At 49.1% G+C, this 22,788-nt stretch overlaps 1 protein-coding gene across 4 annotated transcripts in view; it reads right to left on the bottom strand.

Annotated features, from left to right (window-relative positions):
* The window catches only part of PMEPA1 (prostate transmembrane protein, androgen induced 1), a 270,545-nt gene that overhangs the window by 10,437 nt on the left and 237,320 nt on the right, over positions 1-22,788 (bottom strand). For 2 of the 4 annotated variants that reach the window (XM_050313973.1, XM_050313972.1), the window contains exons 2-3: positions 22,717-22,755; positions 1,791-1,945 (exon numbers count right to left, since the gene is read on the bottom strand). In XM_050313973.1, the coding sequence (XP_050169930.1) occupies positions 1,791-1,945; positions 22,717-22,755 (194 nt within the window). The remainder of the gene's footprint in view (positions 1-1,790; positions 1,946-22,716; positions 22,756-22,788) is intronic. The other 2 variants (XM_050313975.1, XM_050313974.1) reach the window with 1 other exon arrangement.

The raw sequence follows: 22,788 nt of genomic DNA, 5'->3' as shown, positions 1-22,788 counted from the left end.
TGGGTAAAATTCAAAAAATTAGAAAGAAAACAAAGAATAAAAAGAAAAAATAATTATTTTTTTAAAACAGTCCGTTTTTTCATTCAACCTGAAATTTCTGGTCAATCTCCATGTGATTTTAAAAACTTTTCAAAGAAAATAAAAACAGGCCCACTTAAGAAAACAGAAATTAGTATATTAAAATAAAGAGGGCTTGATGTGAATTTTGCTTTAGAAACATAAAATGAAATATTTGGCATTGTCCAGGTAAAACATTCTGGGCACGATAAAGCAGTAAAAAAGTCTGAAAATGGGAAAACAACATTTCTGCTATTTTTAATAACTCATGTGCTCAGGTGCCCACGCTTTGCTACTGCTGGATGTGCACAGGATGATAAGAGGAACATAAGACTTCTGTGACCCCCAGAGAAGCCAGGATGCCTCCAGGGAGTTTAGCTCTGATCCCCAAAGCAGGGAGGTGTCTGAGTGATCTCCCACCAGCTGGTTTAATGCGGGATCAGGTGGGATCAAGCATTCCCAGCACTTTGATCCCGCTGCAGCTGGACAGACAACCCCGAGCTGGGCTCACGGCCGTGCACTCTGCAGATGTGCTCCACAGCCCACGGGATGAAGGGTGGGTTAACTGAGCCTGGGGTTTGCACAGATCTCCTTCCCAAGGGGAATCTTCCTCAGTTGGCACAAAGCAGCCGATAAGGGAGCTTTGTCTGCTGTGTGTGGTGTGTGACAACACGAGCAGCTATGAGGGACAGCCCTGGGCAGCCTTCAACTGCACTGCACTGAAGGTTGGTTCAGTGAAAGATGTTTGGTATCTCCCTCAGGAAAAAGAAAAAAAAAAAAGTGGAAAAATAGAAGAAAACAAAAAGCAGGCAATCCAGTATTTGATCGTTTTTCTGCAGCGAGTACAGATCTGATTCAAGAGAGCACTGCCCCACACAGACCACCCTACCCTGGGACCCTGCAAACGAGAGGCCATGGAGCAGTGACCTTCAGGGAGCCCTACTGTTTAAAGAGCTCTAAGATCCTTCAGGGTGAAGGCTAAAAATATAAAAAAAAATATCAGTACAAGATACCCCTGCGCTGAAGACAGAGCCAGGGAGGCAGCTGTGAATTAAACACTGCCCTGCAAGAAAATGTGATGTCTTTTCTCTGTACATCCTTCTAAGTCTCTCTGAGACACTGCATTTGAGAAAACTGCATGAACCAGTATCTGCCTTGAGGCTGGAGAGGTTTCCCCTCTAATCCCTGTCAGAGGTACAATTAACATGTTTCTCCTCAGGCTTTTGTAAGGCAGGGAGCCTGGGTTACAGAGAACCTCTCGTGCACCCCCTTGGAGAGATTTCTGCTTGTCTGGCTGACAAGTGTTTTCTGGCCCTTCGACCACCAGCAGTGGTGAAAACTGGAGCAAGTCTGTCAGGATTTCCTATTCTCTGCAAGGTAGGCAATAAATTTTTATACAGCCATTTGAGACTAACTGGAGTCAAAGAACTCAACAGCTCGGGGCTGCTAAAACAAGGCATATGAACCCAAACCAGCTGAGGGTATGTGGCGGTTTCAGGAACAGGACATGCCAAGAACAGCCTGGTGCAGTTACTTTACTGGTGTAAAATTCGAATTGCAAAGCTCAGGGCAAAAGCAGATGCTGTGGCTGTCCATAACTTAGCATATACAGAACCTTTAAGAGGCAGAGCCATCCCTGAAAGGCTCCCCCACCCCCAGTAACTGAGAGACAGATGATGCCAAGGCCAAACATGATCTGACACTGGTGGCTGGAAGAGCAGGGTGTGACTTACTGATGAGAGGTTCTCGTCTCGCCGCCTGCCCTGGCTGTGCCGGCTGATGAAGGATCGCGCAGAGAGTTTGTAGTGGTTCAGCAGACACGTGATCACCACCACCATCACCATCATCACCACCACGATTATGATTATCTGTACAAACTCCAACTCCGCTGCAAGAGAGACAGACAGACAGACTTTGAGCCATCAGGAAAAGCAACACGTCACTGAGCACAAGAACAGCTAATGTGGCCGAGATGCGATGACTCTGCTCATCCTTCCCCTTAAAGCTCTCACATGTGCCTACATGGGCTCTGTGTGCTTTGAGCTCAGCTACTTACTTAATAAAAACCTCATTAATTCACTTTTTCACTGTCACAGAAGGATCTCCAGGAGGTATCTTTAAGATCTGCAAAGCAGTGTTTCCAGGCTACAACACAGACCAGACTTCCCAAAACCCTCCTGGCTGCAGTGTGCTAGGCATCCCCACTGCCAGGTACAAATCCAGGAGCATCCCAGTGCCTCACTCAGGGCCACATAGCCATATGAACCAGCATAACTCCTCCTAATGAAACCATTTAGCTGAACACAAGCTAAATTTCTGCAATTCCCGTCACCACCGCTCCTTCCTCCAGGGAGGACCGGACTGGAGTCCTCCTCGGCACATCCCTGCACTGGGCACACATCCCTCTGTCAGGGGTATCACAGTGGGAGCCCAGGGGATGGCACAGCACAGCAGGCACTGCAGCCCCCCTCTCTTCAACGCTGCCCATCCGCCACAGGAAGCAGGCGGGGAGACCTCCTGCTTTTCGGTGAGACGCCAGATGGGTGCAACGCGTCTGCCCATGGGGGCCACATCCCGGAGCTCCAGACATCCCTCGGCTCAGGGCTCGGCCACCTGACAGTGGCAGCTTGAGTGGCTTGGACTGGCATAAAGGAAAGCTGCCAGAAACCCTCCAAACAAACAAGAACAAGCAAACAACAGACTACCCGGTTAACTCTGCAGACACTTGGCAGGAGGCAGTAAGAAGCCACTCCTAAAATTTCCTAAGGAAATAATTCCTCACACCTCTCCGAGGCTTAGGAAAATTGAGTACTAGAGGCAAACGCAGCACTCCCCGGGTCGTTGTTTCCATGCACTCTGCAGCCAGGGAATACCTGCCATCCCCAAAGCACTCAGCCACTCCTCCAAAACCCCCTGGTGCCAACAGCGCCCAGGGCTGGGCAGCAGCAACTCCACCGTCCAACATAAAGGAGGGGCCAGACCAGCAACATTTAATAGTTCTGGGGATTTACACTTTGTTTGCTTCTCAGTAGGGACAGCTATAAAATCCAGTTTAGGAAAGCTGTGCCCTAAGCTATCATGGATGCTGCCATCTGTATTTAATCTACACAGACACACACATATATATCTGTATATACACGGCAAAGCCCAGCAGACCTCCAAGGGCAGCATCACACCACTCACACCAGCTGGGGTGGCTTCTGCTGAGTCAGGCAAATTTATTATTTTTTAAAATTTTTTTTTAAGGAAAGTTTTCTCCTGACAGGTGGCATTTGAGTGCCAGTAAAAGCAAATAAATGTCAAGAAAACAGTCCAGGTGGTGAGTGCTGCCAGTTACCTTGGAGCTCTTTCTGCTAAACAGCAGCTATTTCTGCCACTGCCCACCGCCTGCAGAAAGTAGAATTATGCCTTGAAAGTAGGAGCCTGATCTGGCACTTCGAGTTCGATGTATGAGGGACTTGGAGCACCCCTAAAATGCAGCTCCTCTACACCAGAAGGATGCACATGGGGTGGGAAGAGAGGGATTAAAAACCAAACATTGCAAAGGAGTTTTGCCTTAAAAATGCCTTTCAGCTGTAGGTATCTTAAAGGATAAGCTCTGGGTCTTTCACAGCAACCCCAGCAAGGTGCCCAACACCACTGTGAGAGGAAGAGCATGGATAAAAACACCCCACATTCCCAACCATTTGATCCAGCTCCAGAGCAGCACAGCTCACCCTTGGGAATGACAGGCGACAGACCCAAGAGCTGCCACTGGTGCCCTGTGCTGAAGGAACTGGCTCAAACAGGAGCTCATTGCTCCTAAACACAACTGCAGAGCAGCCACCCAGCCTGGGTGCAGAGTCCATTTTTTGTCAGAATTCATTATGGAAAAGAAAAAACTGAACAACAACAAAAAAAACACAGGCCAGAAGTTTTTAGGAAGATGAGTCACTTCAGCCTCAAATGCACCATGTGCTTTGGCCACAGTAAGAAAACACAAGAAAAAATAAAGATGGAGCCAGTGATGGAAAACTTCCTTTTCTGTTAAAAAAGGTATTTCTGAAAAAAAAAAACAAACCAACAAGACCAAAGTAGTTGTAAAGGAAAGTTCCTTTCCTAGGACGAGAAGTCGCTTAAATGACCCAAACTTTGCTAAATTGGTCCTGGTACTTTGGTGACCCAGGTAATGTTTTGGCCATCAGGAAGTGCTGCCCTAATTCCTTCCTAGGAGGGAACACACATAAGATGTGTCACAAATTACCTAAACCAGGCTCCCCACACATGCATACAGACATAGAACCTGCAGAGCCTGAAGCAGAAGGAAGGGTGGAAATTCCATCAGGGTTTAGGACAACACGCCTGCGTCTCATCCATCCCCATTCAGCCTTCAGTGCTCTGGGACTCCTGTAACTGGAGTATTACAAAACACCTGCCAACAGGTGCAACAGGAAGGCACAGGATGAGTACCAGAACAAAGGGGACTCTGCTTTCCAGCAGGGATGTTCCTCCTGCCCCGTCTCTACCCCAAGCCCAGGCTGTGAGGAGCAGCCCAGCCTCGCCATGCCCAGGAGCAAACCCATTCCATATGCAGAGATGAGCTTTAATACCAAGAACACTCATGTTGCCCAATCTGGCCTTTGGAAAAAATAAAAGTCAAACCAAACCAAAAAAAAGGCCCACACACTCAATTTGTGCTTTTCAAGTTTCAAGAGACTCATTCCCACTCGAGGCACCGAAGTTTCTGCCAACTCTCCCTCTGTTTTAACTTGTCTTCATGGGCTTCATTTGCAGAAGGGAAAAACAAACCCAACACACTGAAAAGCTGGATATACTCAGTAAGATTTTATCCAAGCAGCTCAGTCAAACTAATGAAGAAAGATCATTAAAAACCCAAAGTTTGAGTTAATACATTATTATACAAGTGCAATTCAGCTGCTATGCTAATAAAAAGCCTTTGGGGAACGAAAAACAAGCCAAACTGCAAAGCACATAATTTATAATTCTACTGGTATTCTTAAAAACACACACACACACACACAACAAAACAAGAAAAAAAATACTCAACACATTTTGTGTTTGGCTTCCTAATCATTGTCACTTTTCAATTAGAAGAGACCTCATTCCATTTCTCTCTGTAATTTTCCCCAGGGGAAGTGTTATAAATGCACTAGGCTTTACAAGATGGGCATATTCCGCCTCCAAATGCAAAGCAAGGTCACACTAATTTAATTTTGCATAATTTTTATTCCAGAATACGTTTCAAACTAACAGGTTCAGGCATCACATTTAAGTGACACAACCTGCTTTTCCGTATTTTCTGTCTAGACGCGGCAGCTCCGGGAGCCGGTCACTGTGCATGCAACCGTTTTGCAACTAAGCAGTTTTCCCCCCAGATTCTCACCATCCCGAGGCCGGGTGTTCGTGATCAAGTGAAATCTCTTGTCACGTCCCATTCTTCACGTTCACTGCCCGCTTGCCACTTCCAACCCCGCGTGGCCCCGAGCGAGGGTTTCACAGAGGATTACAGGGATACGCTAACGAGCGATCGGAGACTCCGCCGCTTCCCAAAGCCTGCCCTCCTGCTCAGAGGTGTGTCTAGGAGGCAGCTCATGTCCCTGCTGCCCATTCCCTGGCCACCAAGACCGTAATGCCCTAAAGTGCTTGGAATTCAGGCAAGCAGAGCCAATGTGGGGGCGCCTCACTGGCACGACCCCACTCATCCCACCGAGGACCACGCTCACCGCTCGACAGAAGCAGCTGCAGGAAGGTGCATCTCTGGGCTTCCTCGAGTGCCCACAAACAAAATACCTGGCACCCAGAGGTTGAAAATTCATTAATATTTTTACAAGGAGGGTGATTTGAGTCAACGGTGACTCTGGCAGCGCCGAGCCTCTGCACACCCTCACGGCTCACTTAGGGCCACAGGGGAGGTGAGGCTGGGACACACTTTAAATGCATTGCCTTACCTTTTACAGCTACACTACAGTTCATAAAATGCTTACTATAAACTTTATTAATGCTCTTCCTTCCACATAGGCTATCTCTGAGGAAGACAAACGCTCTAAACCACTGGCAAGTAGAAAGGAGAAAAAAACCCACCCAAACCTGTATTTTGCTGCACTCATTCTGCAGCTATTACTTACAGGTGGACAGAACAGCATTCAGCCAAGATGACCTCTGTAGTCAGCCAGGTATAATACACATCTGTAGGCTAAATCAGCTATATATAAGATTCAATTACAATTTCTGTATATAATGGAATGAGGAGAAGTGAAGTTACCCAGGAGATAATGGCTAAGCTGAACAAATGTAGTTGCACTAGCCACAATTCCTAAGAAAAAAACCCCAACTTTAAAAAATCCCAATTCCAGTCATCATAAATGCTGTGGTACACCATGCTAAAACCCAGGTCTGCTTTGCTGATACAAAATTAAAGTCAGCAGAGAATCTCCTGCAGAACACTTTGCTTCTCCTTTCACTTCCTCTGGGTATTTCTGCCATTAAAAATTCTTTAGTTGTGACTTGAAACATTGCCGGGACAGTTCAAGTATAAGTCTGATCACAAGCTCACACAGACTATCCAAAACACGCTCTTAAGGGTGTGGAGAAAAAACTCCTGCTGCTGATTCCATCTTCTGGTGGACATCAGCCCATGTGAGGCAATCCAGGCAGGATGAGATACCTCCCAAACAAGCCTCACTGCTCAAATAAGCCACCAATTAATTTTTACCCAGGATGGATGGAATATGCACTTCAGCTTCTATACGTTCCCAAGACAGTCTCTCAGCATCAGAGCCCCACCATCACTTCTTTCCTCAGCATTCTCTGGGAAAATACATCTACACCCATGTTTTGGGCTTGCTCTGTGTGCCTGACAGAGAGGAGAGCTGGTAACAGGGTCTGGCAAAGCCTTCACCGGGCCTTGGGAGCGCTGGGCACAGACCCTCCACCATGGGACCACTTCCAACAGTGTCCCAGCACTGCAATAGCACAGGTCACAGAAAAGGGATGAAAGTGGGTTTGAAATGAAAACTTTCCCCTAATCTAGAAACTGATACGAATCTGAGCAGCAGAAAAATTCGAAAGGAAGTGAGTAAGAGTCAGGGAGACTAAAAAGGGACTGAGAACAACATGGATTTTGCCATTTTAGAAGTTTCAGAGAACTGTGGAAACAGCATTTCCCCCTGAATCACTGTGTGCCATTACTGCCACTGTACATGAGGATTATTTTTAATTAAATGTCACTTATGTACCCAGAGAAGCATCCTGTAAGTGCCTAATGTAAGGAGCCAAGGAATGCTGAATGTACTGAGCCTCCCTCCACCTCTGATCTTCCCTTTCTCCAACACATTTCCAACAACTTTTACACCACAGCTCAATGGGGCAGTGTTGTACAGAGATCCCTCCTGCTGCTTTCAAGCCTCAATAAAACAGGCACAAACAGACTGAGGCTTTTCTAACTTTCCTGCTGAAGGACAAAGAGATGCAATCAAGTCTGGTACAAACCTGGGCAGCACCTCTTTAGTCTCCAGAAGACACAGGCTATGGATGACTTCTCATGACTTCACATGAGCTCCCTGGCTAAAGCCAGGCTCCCAGCCCAGCCACTGCACAGGGACAAAGTCTTCCCCTGGGTCACTCAGCCCAGGAACAAGACCAGCTCTGACTCAGCCTCACTGAGGAACTTGGTCCCTCCTGGCACTGCAGAAGGAGCTCAGCCCTCAGTGCAGGCACAGAGCCAAAGAGATCACCGGTGACAGGATACGATTACTGGGCACAAACCTGTAGGTGTGCCCAGGGAACCCACGGCACAGAGCACCCGAGCCCTCTGCCAGCAACCTGCCCTGTGGGATGGCAGCAGGATACCCGTCAGCACCATGCATGGAGCTCAGGGAGGCTTAGAGAAAGAAAAGCATCTCTCTGTCCACCCCCAGAGCCCTTGCTCCAACTGTGAAGCAGCACTTTCCGCTCCTTGGCGCCCGTGGTTATTTACAGAGCCTGGTTCACCGGGTGACTCAGCACTGTGAGTCAACAGATTCCAGCCGAGAGCCTGCACTGACATGGAGTGGGGCATCTCAGTGGGGACCATCCAGCAGCAGCACCTGGTGGGCAGCACCAGCCTCTGGCACAGCCCCCAGGGACTGGAGACAGTCAGGTCATGACCGGTCCTGATGCTCCTGAAATCTGTAAATTAATTGTTGCCTGTCAGCTAAATATGGAGACACTGTAATGTCACACTGCATGTCCCGCCTTCTTCTGTAATCCTTGGGTAAGTTCAACTGACTGCAACACTGTCCTCCCTGTACCCCCATCACACTCCAGAAAAGAAAGTCTCTACACACACACACACAGAATCTTTCCAGACATGGCAAAATTATCTGGATGAATTAATGAAAAGTGTTCACAAACCTGCAGCGAGCACTTTCATCCCTGATTTTCCATTAACACCTCTGATATCCACAGAGCTGCCCTGGCTGTGTGACTCAGAGCAAGACACAGGAGAGATGTGCACAGTCCTGACTGCAGTTTCCTCTCCTCCCAATTTTCTCATCTTTTCATCCACCCCCACCCTTGGGCATCTTCTGTTTGAGGAAGTTCCTCATGGCCCTTGATGGCAGCGCTTTAGTTACGTCAAAAAAAGCACAACAGAAAACATAAATAAGGATACAGCTAGTTTTTGACTGGGCATGTGCAGATGAAGCCACACAAGAGAGATATGAAGGTGGTAGGGAGAAATCAATCCAAATCAGACTGGTACCTGCATTAATTTGAAGCTTGGAGCTGAAAAGCATCCATGCATCCTTCCTCCCTGCCCATGACTCCCCAAATCCTGCACTTACAATGTTTGTGGGACACCCCGAAGGGATGCTCAAGGATTTCAGCCAAGAACAGTTCCAGACCAGTAACCTTAAAGGCTTCTCAGTTCTGTAGCTTGTGCAGTTCCTCAAAGAGGAAAACAAGTCGTGAATAGGGACAGAACCGAAGTCCCCTTCTCCCAGCATCAGTGTCTATCAGCACCCAAAACCTGGGCTGCTTCGTTAGCACCCTTTAGCAAACATCTTCTCAGCTGCTGGTCCAGAGGCCCCTGCCTGCTCCCCTACTCACCAGGGGGCTTTGACAGGCAGATGAAGGACGTGACCCAGCATTTTCTCCAACAGACCTGGGCTGCTGCCTTCGCACGAAACTCATTGCCAGTGGGCAGGCAGAGACACTGCCCTAAACTAGAAGTGATGGGTCTGACTTTCAGCCGTTCTCAGCACCCACATCTCCGGCTGAAGGCAGCAGCAAGGGCAGGGGCTTGGGCACCAGCAGCCTGCAGAGGAGGAGGAGACACTCTTATCCATTCTGTCAGCTACTTGACAGCCCGACTCGCTCCCCTCCCCAGTCTTCACTGACATTTCAGAGCACCACAGCTCCAGTGGTGCCCAGAGGCACCCTCAAAAACAAGGAGACACACAAGGACAGCCCTTGCCAGGAACAGCTGGGAGCCTACTGCTACCTTGCACGCCCCAATAATTAGGGCACAAAACAAGTCCTAATCACTGCAGAAGAATGAAAGCTGAGGACACCCTGCACCACCTTGCCTTACACACACTGACACGCTGACTTTTGCAAGCAGAGAACTAGAAAGGCCAGTGCTGATGTTACTGAACCAGTCTGCAGCAGGCCTGGACCAATGTGAGCTCCACAGAGCTGGCCTGAGGTCTGTCCTTGTGCTCAGTTTAGAGCCCTGCCTGCCTCAAGAGCTTGCATTTTTGCCTGCCAGCTACAAGCATACTTGTAGAGAGCAGGGGATAGATGTTACAGCAAATTCTGAGCACACTTTGGAGCAGCATGTGGCTCCCTGGAAGGACCTGAGGGTTAAACTCAGCAAAACTGAGTCCAGCAGAGGTGCAGTTGTTATGCCAGATGCTCATCAAAGCCTCTGTGAAAGGATGTGGGTTGAGCAGTGTAGCCAAAGAGTGGATTTCAATTTTTCTACGCAAAGCTAAAGAATGTGAATTTGAAAAGAGCCATCTGAATCTAGTTACCATTCTGAGCTATGGTTTCAGTAGGGAATAAATTTCCAGCTCTTCAGTGACTGGCTGCAGGGACTCAGACTCTTCAGCATCCCATGGGAGTGGCAGCAGGTCAGTGTGGGACCCTTCACTCTCCCCTGCTCATACAGCATGGGGGAAAATACCTGGCACAGCAGCCACACTGCCCAGTGCAAGCAGCTCTGCCCTGGCACATCCTTCCCAGCCCTGCTTGGAAAAGGGACGTGCCCATTATGCTAAATATTACATTTGAACTGCTCTAATTTAAGCAAGAACCAAAACAGCTCCAGGCAACAGCTGGAATCCAAAGGCTGACGGAGATGGTGCAGCACCAAATGCTGCTCCTGGTTCAGAGTCCATTTCATCCAGCAGATGCTGAACTCCACTTGTTAAAGAGACCAATGTTCTCCCTCTCAGAGGCTGTGGACAGGGAAGAAGAGATGAAAGAACAAAGAACTTCAGATGGCAGATTACTCACCCTCCCCACTCGTCTGTTAGGTCATCTTAGAAACAATCAGACCAGGCGAAGTCATTACTGCACTATTTTTGTATTAGCATCTGCTGCATTTATCTTCTAATACCTCCATAAAACCAGATACGAAGGGCCCATCAGATTGTCAGCAGTTGTGTTTGTTTACAAGGCAGCATGGGAAATACTGGAGTTAGATACAGAATATGATCTCGATATTGATGTTGGCTCCAACCAGCAGCACCCCGAAGCTGCAGCAGCACTGAGGCATCAGAGAGATCAGGATCAGTCCCATGACAACAGGCAGGACAGCTGGGAAGAGCCTGCTGGATTTGGGTGTGCTCCATGCATCCTCAGTACAGCTCACAGCTAAACTACATTTCCAGATTCAGCATGGCCAGTTCTGAGGTAATGAGCAGAAATGACACAGTGAGAGCCAGTGATGGCAGGTTGAGCTGGGAAGGAGGGCAGGGAGCAAGTGGGACTCAGAAAAGGAGCCAGTTTAGAAAAAATATTGCTGGTAAACAGGTGATGGGGCCCCAAGAAGTCCTCTTTATAGTGCCGATCCCTGGACTATAACTGTGTTTAATATAGTTCTTTTTCTTCATCTGTCACCTTGGGTAATCAAGCATCACATCCTCTCAGTCAGTGACAAATGATGGCCTCATCCTGCACCCCCACCCCCAATTTTGTTTGTTTTAAAGGAAACGGCCCCATTTCATGCTTAATAGCCACAGAAATATCACAAAAATGGTCAGGCTTCAGAAAAATTTTTAGTTCTTAAGACACAGCAACAGTCCTGATCACACCATGGGCCTGTTTTCAAGAGGTGACCTTCCTGAGCTCGCCCAGCTTAGTGGTAGGGCAGGGAGCAGGACATGCATTCAAGGGCCAGAAAGGCAGGATCAGCATGGTGGAACTCAACTTTTACATGGAAATGGCAAACGTGAGAGCTGGGTCAGCAGCTCTGTCAGCTGGGACACTTCCCGGCTCCGAGCAGAGACCTGTCAAACGGAGACTTGTTTAGAGAAACTCCTGAAGACATGAAACAGCTCCCTCAGAGCAATGAGAACTAACAAGGTTCTTTGGGACACCCAGACTCTGAAATCTTGCATATGCCAACCTCTTCTCTCCCTTTTTGTGCCTATTTCTCTCACCCTCCCCTTTTCCAGGGTTTTGAGACAAGGTATTTCACGCACAGTGAGCCTGATCCCAGCCTCCCGAGATGGCTGGAAGGAGTACACCGCTTTTGAAGTTACTCCCAAGGGTGAGAACAGCTAAACTGGATTAAAAGAATAAATCCATTTTGATTTTGCACTTGAAAGACAGGTAAATTTGCTTGCTCACTAGAAAATGTGGAGCAGGCAGGGCTCATGGCCCCCACCAAGCTGAAAATATCCAGAGTATCTCCTGCTCCCCCAGAGGCAGCACAACAGCATCAGGCCTGGAAGATGTTTGGGCAGGGGTGAGGACAGAGCATCACCCTCCCCCCTTGAACACAAGCACTCAGAGAAGGACATAGGAACAGGAGTTTACTGTTTGCAATCATAAACAGCCTGAACCAGTTAAAAAAAAAATTCCACCAAATAATGAGTGAAAAAACCCAATATCTGGATCAAACCCTAACAGCTGATCCTAAAAGACCAGACAGGCTTTGTTTGTCAGGAGTATTTCTAACAGCCAGTAAAAATAAACACATTAATAAATAAGTATTTTCCTATACCCTGGAAAGACTCCTGATCAATATGTGGCTTGCTACTGTAGGGTTTTTTTTTCCTTCCACCCAGCAGAAACTCATGACAAAGGAAAGCACATCTCATTTATGAACTTAGCTATAAATACTTTTGCTAACTGCCATTTAGGAATTTCATTTCCTGCTTGAGCAAGTCCTGTTGAAAGAGGCAATTACCAAATTTGTTTCTAGTTATAGAAATAGACGTTTGTCGCTGCCCACATCTGTTTCGACAGACAAATTGCCAGACGCGGACGCTCCAAGGAGAGCAAGTGCTCCATCCAGGGAGGGCTTTGCCACCTCTCCAGAAAGCTAACGGCAATTAGGGATGGGGTTTCCGATTCCAGCTTCCTTTCAGCCCTGTCTGCCACTGCAATGGAGCTGCCTCGCACTGACAGGGCACCTGCAGCCTCAGTCAGCCACAGCCACCTGCACCACGTCACACAGTGCTGGAGCCTGCTCCCTCCTCCTGCTGCTGCTGCAGGGACACCAAGGAACATGGGATTCACTCGTCACCAGGCCCACCAAAACAAGGCTGCTTAAATTCTGGAGGTCACGAGGACTCAGTGCACTGCACAGAAAGGCAGGGAGCAGCAAATCATCCCCCTCGCCTGCAAAGCGGTGAGACAGCACAGGCTTTTCTGCCCCACGTGGGACACCCCCCAGAGCAACAGCCAGTGAGATGGGGGTTTACAGCTGCCATCAGCAGGGACCACAGCCTCTCCCAGCTGAACAAATGCTGTATGCACTGGGTTTTACCAGGTCTCCCTCCCCAATGTCCTCCCTCTCCACTTCCCTCCACCCCAGCTGTCCCCTAAAAGTTTCCATTTCCACTTGGGAAAACCATTTGTCAGTCAATTCCCAACATGCTCAGCCACAGCCCTGTCAGAACCCACTGTGGGTCAGGTGTCCCAGTGCCAGCACCCAAACCCCTGTCACAGTGCTCAGCAAGTCCTGTGGGACCAGCACTCAAGCAGGGGCACCCCAGGAGGGACACAGGGACAGCGGCAGTGCCACAAACACGACACCCATCGACTCTTGCCAACCACCCGGCTCAGGGACGTGATGGAGGCGCAGAGAAGCCACGAAGCAGCAAGAGCTGTGGCCAGGGAACCTCTGCCCCTACAGCATTTCTCCTGTGTGAATGGCTCCCCCCATCACCTTGCTTGGAGCGAGGAGCCTGTCAGCCTTTGGGAGCGGTGCCGGGGACCCCGCCGTGCCCCCGCCCCGAGGCTGCAGCGCTGCAGCTCCCCTGGGGGCTCCAGGACACGCACCCTCAGGCAGCAGTGCCACGGGGGCTGCCCCGGCTCGCAGACGGGTGTCGAAACCCAGATTGAGCAAGTTGGCCAAAGCCACACAGGTCACGACAGGGCTGGAACTGCGACCGGATTTCCTCAGCGCGGTCCAGGGCCGAGCAGCGGGAAACGCTCCCTCCTCTGCCGCTTCCTGAGCGCCGTTATCGTCTGCATCACTCTGCAGCTTTTGCTTACCAAAGGAGTGACCTTTGGCAAGGTAAGTTACTCCCATGGAACAAGGACAATCTTAAGTTACAGACATAATTATGCACTGCAGGAAAAAAAAAAAATATGCAAAATGCATGCAAATGCCCAGACACGCACACTGCGTCTGGTCACCGCGGGATTCAAGTTCAGCTCTTGAACTGGTCTGAACTGGTCTCCACCACCAGATGGGAGCGAATGCATGTGCACACTCTCACAAAGATGTGGAAAAAAAAAAAAAATTATATTTATATATATACACACACACACCAGAGTGAATGGGGGAGGTGAGTACAACCGCCCCAAACCTGACAAAATTAAAGGTAATAAATTTACTTCCACCTCAGCTGCAGCAACAGCCTGAGACAGGTTTCAACTCCCACAGCAGATCTGCTGGGAAGTCTGTTTCGTTGGGGGGGGGTGCATGCACAGGTTTTAGGGCACATACAAAGAGAAGCCCCATAACATGCAAGGTGTAGGGCCAAGAACAGGGCTGGACTCCCCTGCCTTCCTCAGGCATCCTCATCCCGGGCTCCCCTGCTCTACCCCAGCATCTCACTGTCAGGCTCCCCTGCCCTCCCTGAGTGTCCCCATCTCCATCCCGGGCTCTCCTCCCCATCCCCATCCCATCCCGGCCCATCTGTGTCCCTCCTGCTGCCCCATTGTCCCGCTCCCCCGTCCCGTCCCGGCGCAGCCCCAGACACACGGGGGGGCTGCGGGGAGCCGACCCCGGGTCAGACCCCACAATGGGCTCGGGGGGAGGCGGCGGAGCCCCGGCTGGCCCATCCTGGCCGCTCCCGGCCCGGCGCTCCGCCGGCACCTGCCCGCGGGATGCAGGATTCAGGATACGGGATGCGGGCGGCAGCTGCCCCGCGCCGGGAGCGGGGCGCTCGGAGGGCGGGATGGGGGCAGAGCACCGAGGGGAGGATTATCCATGGACACAGCCTGTCCCCTTTTCACTGAATTTAACAATAAAGCAGTAGCTATAGCAACGGGGTTAATTAATGCACCGATTTGCATAACTAAAACTCCCGCACCCATTCAAACCTCGCTGAAATGTTCATTCTTACACCGGCGGAGCGCCCGTGGCCGGGGACCCGCACCCACACCGGGATACGGGGGTGTGGGGACACCCCCAGCTGTGCCCGCTGCAGTGTGACCCGGGAGCAACCCCCTCCTCACACCTTCATCCCCCCTAAAGCATCAGCATTTGCAAAACAGCACGCGAGAAAGAGCAGGAAAACGGGGGCCGAAGTGTCATTCAAAAAAATAAAACAAGAAGGGAAAAAGTGATTTTCAGGGATGGAGGGAGTAAAGCACATTCCGAGGCAGAGAGGGTAAGGAGATAGGGAATGTAAAGGTTTCAGACTATCGTATAACCAGAGGGGGAAATGTCTTCTCACCACAAACATGCATCTGCATGATGTCTAGACAGTCATAAAAAGGGCAATTAAAGTACTGCAGGCTGCAGTAAGCCAATGTCTCCTCTCCCAGTCTAAACAGTTGAAACATACTGTACTAACTTGGAAAAAAAAAATATAGGATAGGGAGAAAAAAAAAGACAAGTTTGTAAGAAAAAATGTTTTGAAATTCAGTTTTAAATAAGCCGGTAAATTAATTCAACCTTGTCACATCTTTGCCTTATAACATATCAAATATTCCGCCTGCGTCCTGTCTAGACTGCGATAACAAAGGGCATTTAAAGCCCTGCAAGATGCGCTGACAGAGTAGCCATTTAAAGATGCAGTATTGCTTTCTCCATCTAAAACGATTTGTCAGATGGAGTTAAAATGAAAATGATAAGTAATCACTCTGGTTCACAACCATTTCAAAAGGAAAAAACCACAAAACCCCCATAGCTCATAGATATAAATCCCACTAAAATCATTCCAATGTATCATTCCAGTGGGATTTGTCTGGCTTCTTTTTTTATGGCATTTGCTTTATTTATTTATTTATTTATTTTATTAATCTGAGATGTCAGAAGCTTTCTGCAGCACATACATTTCTAAATAGGAGCGTATTAAGTTTGAAAAAGCCAGTTCCAAGTTTTAACTGTTTTACTGGCATAAAATGATAACTCGTGGAGAGACACTATCATAACCCCAAGGGTTAAATAAAAACAAAAAATTCCTTTTCAATGTTATTTAAAAACAAAAGAACAAACTATATCACATGAGAAAAACTGGCCAGTCCCCACCACTGACACAGTTCAGTCTGGCTAGTCCCTGTCCTCAGGAAGGCAAGAGAGAAAGGAAGGTTAAAGCAAACTATGTGGGTGTGCATAGCGCTGTTGTTTTTTTTTACTAAGAAAGGACAGTTTTCTGGAAAACGCAAAACAAGATATAATCCTGTCTAACACAAGAAACATCCTCCTCCCTCTCTGAGCTTTATCAGCTGTTGAAGAACCAAAAAACTCAAAATAAAATCTATAGACAAAATAGCTGATCAGCTGAACAGGACGGTTAACGCTGCTCACGACCGAGCCAGTGCCCACAGGCCGACAGCACCACGGGGGCAACGCTTTTACTCAAGTGCAAAACTGGCTTTAGAGACTTTGTTGTGCCATGGCATGACCACATGGCCCTGGCAGGAGAAGGGGACGGGGCTGTACCCAGCCCCAGGTCCAACTGCACCATCCAGTCCCTTCTACTGGGGGGAGCCCATGGTGGGAGTCACCACTGGAAGTTCAAAACGGGGATGAACTCAGTTTTTCTCTGCTCCTCACCCTATAGCATCCCACCACCACATTGTCTGCACCTCCCTCTGTCTCCCAACTCTTGTTTCTTAATTATTATTTTAATAAGACTGTTTCCAACTTCATTGTTCATTCCGCAATAGCCCAAGGGCTACAACTGTTCATTAGACAGAATTTCTGCTTTAATTGCACTGACACAGATGTGTAGGTTATCTGGAAGAAATTACTAAAATGAGCAGTAAAGAATGGGGCTGGATGCTTTTCTTCCCTTCTGGAGAGTTTAATTTAACATTATTTCCCCCCACGCCCCATACAAGCAGCATCATTTGGTGCATTGCGGGTTCAGAGAGGAATTAACCCCAAATTGTTCCTGCTGCCGTGGTGCACACAGGTGCACTCTGCTCCCAGTGCTGCGTGAGGATTTCCATAGAAGAGGGGTAGGTCTGGGAGCTGCAGGGTCTCCACCATTGCCAGCAGGATGGCTCATGTCCCCCCCATGTCCTCCAGGCAGTGCAAGCCGGTGACATTCACCCATGAGCGGGAACATCTGGGATCACGGATAAAGCTTTGGGGAAGAAGTTGGGCCACCACCGCCCAACGCGCCCATTCCTGCACCAGCACTGCAGGTGCCAGGACTGGGGTGGGAAACAGGTTCCCATAGCCCACCCCTCACCCTCTGCAAAGAGGTAAATCACCAGACACCAAAAAAGTCACCGCTGCTGCTCAACAGCGCCCAGGCTTTGCACCCAGCACGGCTGTGCAGCTGTCAAATCAGCCATGGAGTTCACAGGAACTTCCTCTGCAATTCATGTTGGCCAGAGCCAGACACATAATAGCCTTGGATTCAGGGAGAAAGAGCTGCCAGCATTATTTCTATTTAAAACTCTCTATTGGAGCTTCATAGACTCATTCTTCACACACGATACACATGCACACACACACGAAATGCAGAAGTGAGCCAGATCCAGAAGTGTTTCACTTCACCAAGACCGGTGCCTAATAGTGATTCCAGGTTTTGGCTCTCTGATATTATTTAATAGATTTTAATTCAATAATAAAAAGCACGAACCTGCCAATTTTTTTTCATTATGTCTTCTTGCCAGGAAGAAGAAAAAAGTTGCTCCCAACTTTTAACAGAACTGTTCCCTCCTCTTTGCCTCCCACCCCAAGCAAGGGGCTGCAGCACAGAGGCTCCTCCCGGCCAGGGGGAGGCTGATGCTGCAGGAGAGCTCAGCCTGCCAGGGTGAGCTGGGGCAGGGGCAAGGGCAACAAGCAGATGCACGTGAAGCATTCAAGTCCCATCTTTAAATATATGTCTAAAAGCCACTAAAAACGTCTCCTTCAGCCAAACTCATCCTTGATTTAAGGAGGGAGAAAAAAAAAAATCCCAAATGCTACATGTTAAAAAAGTCTGCATTAAGCAAAAAAACCTTCCCTTTGTTGCTAGGGGACTTACTTGCTTTGTATCTGCTGAAAACCTTTAAAATGCCACCATTGTATTTTAACAAAAGCCCGAGACTGAAGCATCTCGTGCTAAAAATCAAGAGACAGAGCACATCAGTTCCATCCTTCCTTTGCAAGTACTTTGCTCAGGCCTCACTTCGTTTTGTATCTTGGTCCTCGATGCTTTTTGGCAGTTTGCTCCAGACTTACTGGCAAGGGCTAAAAGGTTTCTATTTAGCTGGTGTCAGCTGAGCATCTGTGCCGGCAAGAACTGGAGTGGGGGTGATCCCGACTGCATTTCAAAAGCACATTTCTTTTTGGGAGCTGCCACCAATAATTTTCAGTCTAAGTGCGTTTGGGTAGCGGGGTGACTCCCTCCGGAGGGGTCCCCTCTGCAGGCCTTAAGCAGAGCACTCGGTTCTGGGAGGGATTCCTGACCAGCGGAGGGAAAAGGAGCTGGGAACGCTCCCTAACCTGTGACCCTGATAACAAAAGGCAGGGAGAGCGTCTAGACCTCCAGTCTGACGGGGAGTGAAGGCGAGCATTGTGCTGGGGCTGCCTCAGACAAGGCAGGCACACAGCGCTGCGGGGCAGGAGCACGACGCGGTCCCAGCTGCGGCCACCGACAGCATCGCCCCAAAAACCCACCGCCTGCTCGAGGAGGGGGGCACGCACAGCCCACCCCTCCTCCCCAGCACAGGGTCGAGTTTTTGGGGCAGCTCCCGGTGCTCAGCGCAGCTGGAATCGGTGGAAATGAAGGAGACCGTCCAATTTCCATCCTGACCAGCTCCAGGTTTCCCTTTGCCTCCGTGTATTTCACACATACAGTCCTCACGCTCCTGAACACACTGATCCTGCAATTCTAGCTCCGAGCAGACTGCCAACAGGGGAGAGCAAAAAAAAATATGCTTCCTTCCACAGAGCCTTTATTTTCTTTGCTCCCTGTCTGGCTCAGTTAAAAGGGGACAAACCAAGACATTCCCACTCCGCCAAGCCCAGAGATCAGCTCAACATTCAGAAAAGCTGAAGCCGAGCCCCAGCTCTGCCACATATTTCTTGTGTGACCCTGGACAAACCCCTAGCTTCTCAGTGTTGAGGTCCTCACATATAAAAACACAAATACCCTAAATAAATGCTGGAGCTAATGGCAGGTTACTGCCAGGGAACTGCACCGAGAGAAAACAAAAGACCTATTAAAAGCCCTCGTCCATCTCTGCTAGAGAGAAAACACTATTACCCAGTACTTAAAAAGATGCATTAAAGGAGAGAGAGCATCCGGGGGGTTAAGGACACCCCTGGCAGAGCAGTGAGGGGAGGCACTCCGGGCCAGCTGCCCCCCATGCGCCCTCAGGACAAGGATTCGGGTGCTCCCACGCCCTGGCCATGCCCTTGGCCGTGCCCTGACCGTGCCACTGCAGGGACAAGATGCAGCACCTTGCCCTGAGCACACCTAGCACACAGAGGAGCTGGACCTGCACCAAACCTGCCAACCTGCAGGTCAGAGCTCTGGGGAAAACAAAAACCATCAGTTTCACTGTTCCTGAAGGAAAGATAAGTACCTCTCAGAAACTGGGTTTCCTGCCAGAAGATGTGCAGCTGTACAGACGGTGAAACCACTGTGACCCATGGTGGCACTGGTGTGGTACCACCCTGGACACCAGCAGTGCTCACTGGCCCAGGCTAGACCTTAGGAGTTACAGGGTGAAGCTGAGCAAAACCAGCCCCTACTCCTGAGATAGTTTAAATAGCCATGGAAAACCCACCCCCTCCTGATGAGAGGTGAAGTATTAACAGCTGATGGTGAATAGAGTGAATTCAGAGCAAGAAAGGAGTTTTGTTATCCTGGCAGCCACTTGATGCCAATCCTCAACTGCATACCCTACCACATCCACACCTTTCTACCTGAAAAAAAGGTGAGGGCCAGGGAGTTTCTACTCCCCCTGCTTCCACCACTTCCTACCCCATTTCCAAAACATCGCCTCTCCTGCTGCAGCTCCTTCCTCAGGTGCTCCAGGTCCCTGAGACCAGCAAGGCACCAATGCTGCTCACAGAGCTGGGAGCTGTGGCAGGACACCATGTGGTGGCACTGGGATGGGATGTCACACACCTGCAGTCTCAGCAGGGTCCAGCCCCAACTTCCTCACAGCTTGGCACCTGCCATGGCAGCAGCTCCTCTTCTGACAACTGCCTGTGATTTATTTTGGTACACATGCACAGGGAGACTGAGAGATCCTACACTGGGATTTTATCAGCAGTATGCAGCTATGGAAACAAACCCATTTAAGACTAATATAACAAAATGCCCAAACCCACAACAATAAAATAAAGAACGGTGCATACTGGCATTTTCACAGGGGAGCACTGCAGTGAATGCAGAGCATGACCCAGCTTCTCTCAGACAGAATTAACCCAAACCTCTAAGAAATCACATACTTTCGTGTAGTTACATGTTTAGCTATGTGAATTTTGTTTTGTGCAAACCCTCCACCCTGCCCTTTGATTTTACAGAGTTCAAGGACGGCATCTCCTCCTAAATCAGATGAATAGCCATTTCAGCCCTCACTGGGAGTATTCCCTCTTCCCACTCCACATCCAGTTCCAGCCACTCTTTGTGAGAAGCAGGACAGCCGACACAAAACCCAGCAGAAACTGCAGCACCCCTTTTTGCTCCGTGTTCAGGGGGAGAATAGCAGTGCCTCGCCATGCTCAGCCACACTGATCCCTCTTTGCTAGAGAGGGATCCACAAGTCATTTACAGAAATCCAAGAGTCTGACATCCACACCAGTGACACCCAGGAGTTACCAGGGAGATGGTGGAACACTCAAAACACCCAAGAAAAAAGCCCAGTGAAAGCTAAACCTCCCTTCTGAGTCGGTCTGGGTTGGTGTTTTGCCCCACCATGTGCAGGGCTTTATCCCAGGGATGGGCACGGGCATCTCTGCCCGGGGGTCCCGGCTCCGCAGGCAGCACCAGGGCACTCCGTGAGGAAGCGGATGGTGGAGGTGGCGATGTCTGGGAATGCTGGCCCGGGCTGGAGCTGCAGACAAGGACCCAGACAACAAAGGCGAGGCAAAAAGCCATCTGATAGAGGCAGCCCCGTCTGGCAGCCGGGGCTTTCAGAAGCCCGGGCATGCACTGATGTCTGCAAGCACAGCTCTTCGCTGGGCGCTCAATTAACCCCGCAGCAAGATCCCTAAAGTGTCCTACAGCACACTCCAAATAGCATCCATCTGGTAAGATGAAAAAACCCAAAGAGTACAGGAGCGCGGCAAAGGAGCAAACAACTGGAGACTGCAGGGAACGGCTCTACAACAAACAAAAATTATGCTTAATTTTCTGTTATTTATATTCTAAGAAAACCGCATGTTTTCACTTGCATCTCTGCCTCCTTCCCCGAGGCACAAACACACACACACACAAAATGGGACAGGGAAGACCAGGGAAAGCAGGAAGAGCAGCACAGCCAGAACATATCCCTGCTCACACACCTTCCCAAATCACAGGACAAGAAAACGGGTGCGAGTTTTACAACAGTCGAGTGACAGCAAACACCTTTTGCTGGAGTGAAAAACGCCCCGAGCAGCTGCTCAGAGCACCGTGAGTGACACTGGGGCTCCCTCTGCCTGGCTTAGGAGCTGAAATCTTAAGGCATTAATATAAAATAAATACAAATAAACCACTGACTGCCGCAGGACAGTTTCCCTAAGGACCGGTGTGAGCATTCCTGCACTGGGGCTGATCCCAGCCTCTGGCTCCTGCAGTTCCCCTGCCTGATGTCTGCACCAAGGTAATGCTGCTGGGGGACCGGTGGTGTCTCACAGGTTTTTTTGCATAAATAAGGACTATTCTGCCGTGCAACCAAATTGTGCCATCAGGCTCCAAATAATGCAATTGAAATAATTTTTTGGTTTTATTTTAGATTACGACTTTTACTAATTGATGCTTGATAAAAGCCTAATGAATGATGTGTAGGCATTATAAGCCCGTTAAAGATCTGAGCATGGTTATAAGCCAAGGTCATAAGCTCTATTGACTTCCCAGGCTCTATAGCAATTGATTAGCCATTTAATAAAATCATTTATTCACCACTTGTTAACACTTTATTTTTCTGGTCCTTTCCCAGCAGGCTTGGGACTCCACATTTGAGCAAAGACACTTTACTTTTGGGGAACTGTCAAAACCTCAATTCTAAACTGAGAGACAGACACATAGACGTTGTAACAATGTCTTTTTAAAACAGCAAAAGCTATTTTACAAACAGGTTCAGCTCAAATCCAGCAGCCTGGTTCAACAGGGCTCCCAACACCTCATTTTGTCTGTGCTGAACACAGGCAGCTCCAGCCACACTCAAGGGGAGTCTCACATCCCATGACGTTAAAGGGTTCAGACTGTCAAACTACTTTCACAAAACACAATGAAAGTTTCTGTCCTCAGTGTAGTGCTGCTCATTAGTTTGCCAGAGTATCAGCAAATGGAAGAGTACTGGTGCTTAAAAAGACATTCAGCTTTTGAAGATGGTTCTACATTGAACAGCAAAAGACAAAAATCTCATCCAGGATTACCAAAGTGCAGCCAGGTAGGGATAGCCAAAAAACAGCAGGTTTGCACAGTCAGGCTCTGAAGACAACACTGCATGCCCCTCTGCACCCATACAGCAGGTACCTGCTGCTCTCGGGGCCAGGCAACGTCCCACCCGTTCCGTGGAGCGAGTAACTGGGGTGTTTATGGTACAGCAGCTGCAATCATGCAATCAGCCTTCGTAATTAGATCTTGGCAACTCTTGAAATACTTCACTTACCCAGTTTACCTGGAAAGGTGCGACCTAAACATTCAGTGCCTGGAGACATTTGAGAGAAAAACAGAAAGCATC

Source organism: Myiozetetes cayanensis, unplaced genomic scaffold (genome assembly GCF_022539395.1).
Source record: "Myiozetetes cayanensis isolate MyiCay16 unplaced genomic scaffold, myiCay2020 scf19, whole genome shotgun sequence".
In the NCBI taxonomy this organism is placed as follows: Eukaryota; Metazoa; Chordata; class Aves; order Passeriformes; family Tyrannidae; genus Myiozetetes; species Myiozetetes cayanensis.
This window is presented reverse-complemented; position numbering and strand designations above follow the sequence as displayed.